Source organism: Protopterus annectens, chromosome 13.part0 (genome assembly GCF_019279795.1).
Source record: "Protopterus annectens isolate FY-2018-M chromosome 13.part0, PAN1.0, whole genome shotgun sequence".
Taxonomy (NCBI): domain Eukaryota; kingdom Metazoa; phylum Chordata; order Ceratodontiformes; family Protopteridae; genus Protopterus; species Protopterus annectens.
Window position 1 is genome coordinate 405,916,180 of NC_056747.1, and position 8,246 is coordinate 405,924,425.

Sequence of the window (8,246 nt, forward strand, 5' to 3'; positions counted from 1 at the left end):
TATTCTGAGAAATCTGATGCAACTCTTTATATGGTTACAGAAAATAGTCGTTACTGCCAGATACCACCATTAGTCTTATATAGTCATGTGGATGCTCCATTTTTGTCATTTGGTTCACAAACAAATATACACTTTGTATTTTTTTCAGGCTGACCACCTCATTAACTATCTTAATCATATCATGGAAGTACCTGTAGTGGAGATCAGTTGGCATGATGGTTAAGGTCTTCACCTCCCAAGCACAAGGTACAAGGTTCATCTTGACCTCTGAGCAATGCCTGTTTAGAGTTTACATGTTCTCCATGTGTCTCTGTGAGGTTCCTCCCATCTCCAAAAAACAAGCTGAGTGTTTCTATCTCAAACTCACCAAAGAATGGAGGTGTGGGCAGCAGCACATACTCTACATGGTGCCCTATAGGAGGAAGAGTTGTATAAACCAACCCCTTTGGGCATCTAGTGTACTACACAGTATCCTCATGATAGGAGAATACAGATGACAGACTGCATGCCATGTCAAGGCTAGCCACTTGGTGTAAAATACGGCTCTAGGTGATTTGGTTGAGTTACCTAATGTTGCTAAATGGGCATGGGTATTTGCCAGTGATATGAGTTGAGGACCCGGCCTATGCCAGTGACCAATGTGAACAGTGGGAGGGGTGTATATGCCATTAATGGCCAGTGTGTTCTTGTCATAAAGCTCAGAAGCCCTGGGTTAATAAGCTACTGCCCAAGTGGTGTTCAGTTGCCCAGCTTGAGTTATCTGGGATAACTCAGTTGAGGGAAAACCAATCAACTTGCCAAACATGAACTAAAAATTGCTACACTTAATGTTGGTTCATTAACAGGATGCAGCATGATTGTAAGAAGGACATGGGGCATCTTATGTAATCAGGAGACAAAGGCAATGGAGCAAAGTCACTTGGCTTGGGATCCAGAGTCTACTCTTCAGGAGAAGGGCAGGTTAGTAATGGTGTGGGAATTGTGATAAGGTTGAAGTTCCATAAGACAGTAAAGGATGCAATCAGAATTAGTAACAGACTCATGACAATAAAACTTCAGCCTAATGATAGGTCAGTATTCATAATCTCAGCCTAAGCACCACAGCAGGGTTGTGATAGTGAGGGAAAGAGTGCATTCATACAGCAGTTGCAGGTCCTACTTGATAAAGCAGGACAACAGGATTTGGTGTTAATAACTGGTGACGTGAATGCACATATCAGAACAGATAGAATGGGATATGAGGACTGCCTTGGTCCACATGGGTGGAGAAACAAGAATAAAGGAGAGGTGATTCTAGATTTATGTCTGGCAAATGGCTTGACAGTAGCCAACACACAGTTCAGAAACACAGACAGTCACAAGATCACATACAACAGTGGCCAACATGCAACTCAGGTGGACTTCCTCCTAGTAGGGAAAGGGCACTGGGGTAGAATCAATGATTGCAAAGTCATCCCCAACTAAACAGTTGGCCCACAGCATAATCCACTGGTTGCCACAATCAGCTGCAAGCAGTGGTCAGGGAAGGCTGTAAGGTCAAGAAAAACCAGGCTGAAAACCTGGAAGTTGAGTGGAGAGAAAACACAGAAGTTCAAGGAATTACTCAGCGCTCTAGCACCTCAAGAAGAGGAAATAGGTGGAGTTGAAGAAAAATGGCAGGGCCTCAAGAAAGCATGTCTGAGGACTACAGAACAGATATGCAGTGGAACCAGGTATGGAAATAAGGTAGATAAGGAAAGCTGATGGCGGAATGCAGTAATCCAGGAAGTCATCAAAAGAAAGGAGGCATGCAGGAAAAAGTGGGAGATGGAAAAGACAGACCAGGCTATGAAGGAATACTGGCTGGCTAACAAAGAGGTTAAGAGAGCAGCTGCAATAGCAAAGAAAAAGACATCGGAGGTACTCTACCAGCTTCTGGAAAGTGACTCAGCAGATGAGACAAAGAAACTATCAGGTAGCAAGACAATGACAGAAAGATAAAGAAGATACTCCAACACCCTTCATAAAAGATGCCAGCAGCAACCTGTTAACCAGTCCACAGGACATCAAAGGCAGACAGAAGGGGCACGGCCAATAGCTTCTGAATGAAGAAAACCCCACAGATACAGCTTATGATGAGAGAAAAGGAAGAACCCAGCATAGAAGTAAGAACAGCACTACGGAAAATGAAGTCAGGGAAAGCAGCAGGCTCAGGTGAGGTCACAGCAGTTATGATAAAGATGTGGGGTGAGATAGGGGGAAATGACTCCTGAGGGTACTCATAGCAGTGTGGAGAGAAAGGCATATCCCAGGTGACTGGAGAATAAGCATACTAGTGCCAGTGTTCAAGAATAAAGGGGACATTCACAACTGTGGAAAGGTCAGCCATATTAAACTCCTGCCACATTGCATGAAGGCTCTGGAGAGAGTGACTGACAAAACGAATGCTCAGAGCAGTAGAAAGATGGGTGATGAGCTGTCAGATTCAGATCAGGATGCAGCACTACTGACCTGATGTTTGCAGTCAGACAGATAGATGAGAAGAAATTAGAGATGAGGAAAGAGTCCACCTAGGCATTCTTAGACTTGGAGAAAACAAATGACAAAGTCCCATGAAAGCTGATTTGGGGAGTCCTGTGTTGGTAAAAAGTCCCAGAAACATTGGTAGAGTTAGTGCAAGCTATGTACAAGGACCCAATGAGTCAAGTGTGAACAGTGTTTGGTCTCACAGAGGGGTTCCCACTGGGAGTGGGAGTGCACCAGGTTTCAAATCGGAGCCCACTGCTGTTCATACTGGTGATGGGCTACATTAGCAAACAGGTCGGAGGGGAGAGATCAGAAAAGTTGCTGTATGCAGACAATGTAGTATTACAGCCAGACTCTGAGCAAGAACTCCAGCAAAGGATAGAGGAATGGAATGCAAAACTGAAGGAACATGGAATGAAACAGAGTACAGATAAGACCATTGTAATGGCAGCAAATGGTGGACTTCAGAAGAAGGTGACAATTGAGGCTGAATGGAAAACAGTGGAACAAGTTAACAGCTTCAAGTGTCTGGGAGGGGTGGTTAAGGAGAAGGGAAGTCTAAATGAGGAGATCAAAGCTAGAATCAGAGGGGGTGCAGCCAACTAATGCAGAGTGTCAGGTGTAGCATGTGACAGATGAATGCCAGGGACTGCAGCCAACTAATGCAGAGTGTCAGGTGTAGCATGTGACAGATTAATGCCAGAGACTGCAGCCAACTAATGCAGAGTGTCAGGTGTAGCATGTGACAGATGAATGCCAGGGACTGCAGCCAACTAATGCAGAGTGTCAGGTGTAGCATGTGACAGATGAATGCCAGGGACTGCAGCCAACTAATGCAGAGTGTCAGGTGTACCATGTGACAGATGAATGCCAGAGACTGCAGCCAACTAATGCACAGTGTCAGGTGTAGCATGTGACAGATGAATGCCAGGGACTGCAGCCAACTAATGCAGAGTGTCAGGTGTAGCATGTGACAGATGAATGCCAGGGACTGCAGCCAACTAATGCAGAGTGTCATGTGTAGCATGTGACAGATGAATGCCAGAGAATGCAGCCAACTAATGCAGAGTGTCAGGTGTAGCATGTGACAGATGAATGGCAAAAGAAGTTGAAAAGTAAGGTGCACTAAACAGTGGTGTGACCAGTACTACTATATGGTACAGACATCTGGGCAGTGAAGGCAGATCAGCTGAGGAAGCTAGAGGTGATGGAGATGAACTGCCTGAGATGGGTGGTAGGGAGCACACTGTGGGACAGACGAAGAAATTAAGACAGAAGACCAGAAGCCAAATAGCTCCAATTGCAGAAATGGTTAAAGAGAACAGAATATGGTAGCTTGGGTACATGGGCAGAAAACAGAAGAGAATCTGAAGAAGATGATTTGGGACAGACAAGAAGAAGGTAAGAGGAAACAAGGGCATCCAGTAAAGAGGTGGATGGTGTGAGAGAAGACCTTTGACACTCAGGCATGAGCGTCAAAGAAGGCAGGACTGTGGCATTGACTAGAGAGTGATGGCAACAGTTGACAACTCCCGGACCTCAAATAACATCTATGAAGCAAGAATCAAGTGGAGTACTCTCCTACGAAAATAAATATTTTCTGTCATTTTATAGGTTATCGTAAAATACACATATTTTACATGCTCTGACAGGCATGCACATATTCAAAATTCTATACCTGGTTTCCAAATATGCTATTAGGCTATGCAGAAGAAATTAAAGTGGGGTTATCAAGGAATTTTGTCAGGAAAGTTTCACTAGAACATCCTGAAGTACTAGACAGATGTCGTAATTTAAATTTAGGGTATAATCTGGGTCAGAATGGGCTCTGGAAATTGACAGGATGCAACATGTTCAGAAGAATGATCTAAAAATTAATTGGTTTCAGTTGTCTTTAGATGAAAATTTAAAAAAAAAAAAGTTTTCAAAAAACAAAAAATATAACGCTAGTGTGATATATGTAAAAATTGTTACATTTTACTAAACAAAAGAGATTAATTTATTATTTGTATATATTCAGTGTGATATCCTCACTCTGGGCCAGTAATCAAGGAGCCTAAATCCTCACCAATGACACTGGAGAGGGACATTCACTTGGAATACAAGTGGATACACTCAATATAACCAGACGTAGACACCTCTGCATGAAGCACAAATTCCCTTAAGAGCACACTCAGTCCAGTGTCTGGATTTCTCTGTATGTCTCCCTCCAGGTCCCTAGTAAGACTCTCCACTGGTACAGCTGTAGGGTCCTCAGCTGAGTGTCCAAGCAAAGTCCTCCAGCACCATCTCTGTGAAACCAGTGTTTCGTGTCCCTGCCCCAAGTAGCTGACACACACTCGGAGATTTAATTTTTTCACACAGACACGCTTGATTCCTTAACACCCTTCTAATGTGACCACTCAGGCAGGCACACACTGACATGCACACACAAACGCATTCATCCAGTTTTATTCATGCCTGTACAGACATGCATACAGATATCCACATATAAATGCAAACACTACTATTCAGCCCTCCCCATGTATTCGCTGTGCCTAACCTGCACTGCAAATGCTTCCACTGAAGTCAATTGGTAACTGCCATCTTTTGACAGCATTCATTTTTCCTTAAAAAATGGAAATTTAAGCAGCTAAGCAAGTCTCTAAATCACTTAGCAATGTAAGATGGGAGCTCCTGGCATTTTTTGAGGAAAGCAAAAGCTAATTAATGTTACCCATTCTCCTGGCTTGCCACATTAGCATGCATCTCTGCCAGTGGGGCCACCCTCCATTTTGACGCTCCCACTAGCAAACCTCTGCAGTAGGGTAGCCTGAGAACCAGAAAGGCTTGCCATGCATGGGAAAATGAATGTGTAAAGACTTACCACTTCCCAGGGACATTTGTTTTACATATAAGCAGTTTGTTTGCGTCTCTCAGCTTTTCCCGGTTAGGGGTCACCACAGTGGAACTCCGGTCCGCTAATGACTGGCAGTTGAGTTTTACGTACCGGCTTGCCAGGCCTGATGCACAACCTTCAACGAAGGTACACCCATTCATGCATGTCTCTACGGAGAAGACGCTCTAGCTGAGAATTGAACCGGACAGCGTTTTACTGAGGCGACAATGCTACCGCAGCACCACCACGGCATACAAACAGTAAACTAGCCAAAATCATTCTGTGATAGAGGACCAGCTCTTTGGAAAATGGCCAGATTTTAATGGGGTGAATATGTTAGCGTCATGGTCAACCATTGTAAATGGCAAGTTAAAAAAAGAAATTCTGTACTACATTTGCTGCATTAATGATCCACTAATAAAGAAGTGAAATGCACTCTGGCAGTTACTGTCAAGGACTGTCTGGTAGTTAGTGCAAACTATTACAGCCATGAGCTGCTTACTAGTTGCTTTGTGTTGTCCAGGATTTGATTCCCTCAATGTCCATTTGTCTGTTGGGTGACTCTGCACACGTCATTTAAAAAGGCACAGCAGCGGCCTTAGGTCAGCTGGTGCACTAGGCAAAAGGGTTCCCCGGCACCCGCACCACCACCACCCAGGTGCCCCGATCCTGGTCTACCTACACCAAATAAATACTGGAAAAGTGCCCTTGCTACAGCGGCACCCTAGGCGGCTGCCTAGCTGGCCTATGCCTAAAGCTGGTTATAAATAGGCAGTACTCTGAGGCAACTGGGAAACTGGGTAAGACTCCTCAGTGGACTCTTACATTAACAGAAAGTACCAGAAAACATTTATTCAGTGTCAGTGGATTTAATGAAACTGCCTTCAAAGCAATGAACAGTCTCTGAACTTATGACCAATTAAAGAGCAAATGCCATAAAGTTATCAAGGCAATGAACATGTTTTTCTTTATTATTCTTTTTTTTTAACCGGCACACACACACACACACACACACACACACACACACACACACACACACACACACACACACACACACACACACACAAAATCTTTTTAGTTGGCAAAATTATGCTGTTTTCTTACCCACATATGCATAGACCATTTCCGAGTCAAGAGGGCAAATGAAGTTCATCACACCATTTTTGGCTTTTGCATTTCTGTATACAGTCAAGGTGTCCTTATGTTTTTCTCCATAAATGCCAGCAGGTCGAATCACACAGCTGTAGAAATGCTCACCACTGGGGAGCTGCAAGAACAAGCACAAATAACAAATCAACACCGTTAAGTTTTAACCTAAATTAATTTACATTTTGTAACGCACAGTTTTATTTACTATATTTCTTGATTCCAAGACCACAGCATCTCTGAGAGAGGAAGACATTCATTTTATGCCTGAATAATGATTCACTTGAGTTGAAGTAACCTCAGGCCGTGAAAAGCGAACCTCCCAACATGAATTTCAAGAATGCTCACCTCCCTGCAAAAAAGTTTTTGAGTTTTTCATGTTGTAACTGCACAGAACTGACTTATGTCTAAGTAAAGATAATTACATCAAATTTGTACTGAAGTAAACAGTTTTATGCTCTTACTGCCACACAGCTGTGTTTTAAAAGTTATGGATTTAGAACCATGCAATAGATGGAGGTCAGCAGCGTGATACATGAATTATCTTGTACTGCAGGTTTGGCCATGGGTTTCTTGAGGAGTGAAATGGCCAAGAGGCAGGAACAGAATTCCCTAATCCTTCAGTACAAGATATTGTGTGCATCACACAAAGAAGACTCAACATAGTGAATTTATATCAGTTTTGTTTTCTATATTCTTTTTTCTACAACACAGCTACCACAATGTAACCAAACACAGATCATCATCAGATATCTATAACTAGGGCATTGGTATTAAGGGCTGATAAATTATAAAACTTTTAAAGATTAATTTTCTGTGTGTGTGTGCATGTGTATATCTATAACCATATCTCTCTCTATATATATATACAGTTAACTCTCAGTTAACCGGAACTCAAGCAATCAGCACTCTCCAGCAACCAGCAAAAAAAATATTGAAGAAATACAGTACAATTTTCATGTGTTAGACTTTCTGTTTTCCCCCCACAGAAACATATCTTACTGTTTTAGAGTTTGAGTTAAAAAGGAAGATCAGTATAGACTTCCTCTCTCCCCAACCTGAGACCAAGTCAAACCTAAAAATAGTATAGGGTACAGTATTAGTCAGGCCTATTTTTAACAGTAACTCTCAAGCAACCAGAAACTACAGTTATGCATCATCTACCAATCCCCATGGGTGCCGGTTAACTGAGTGCGTGTGTGTGTGTGTGTGTGTGTGTGTGTGTGTGTGTATATATATATATATATATATATATATATATATATATATATATATATATACACATACACACACACTATATATATATAAATATATATATATATATATATATATATATATATTTATATTGTGATATAACCACAAAAATAGAAGAGATAATACTTATACTTTGTGAACTTCTAAATATAAAAAAAAAAAAATAAAATGAAAAGCAGCTGCAACAACAGATAAACTTTTAAATATTTAAATAAATAAAAATACGCAGACTAAGAACAGATAATTAAGCTTTCGTTCTTTATTTAAATATTTAAAAGTTTAAACTGTTGCTGCAGCCGCTTTTTCATTTTATTTTTTTTATATTTAGAAGTTCACAAAGTAAGTGTGTGTGTGTGTGTGTATATATATATATATATATATATATATATATATATATATATATATATATATATCTATATCATTTGCTTACCGGGAAAGTCCAACTTGGAATGACATTTTCAGC

At 41.5% G+C, this 8,246-nt stretch overlaps 1 protein-coding gene across 1 annotated transcript in view; it reads right to left on the bottom strand.

Moving 5' to 3' along the window:
* LOC122787370 (3 beta-hydroxysteroid dehydrogenase type 7-like) overlaps positions 1-8,246 on the bottom strand; it is a 241,988-nt gene that overhangs the window by 77,872 nt on the left and 155,870 nt on the right. The window contains exon 5 of the mRNA XM_044054031.1: positions 6,488-6,650. Coding sequence (XP_043909966.1) covers positions 6,488-6,650 — 163 coding nt within the window. The remainder of the gene's footprint in view (positions 1-6,487; positions 6,651-8,246) is intronic.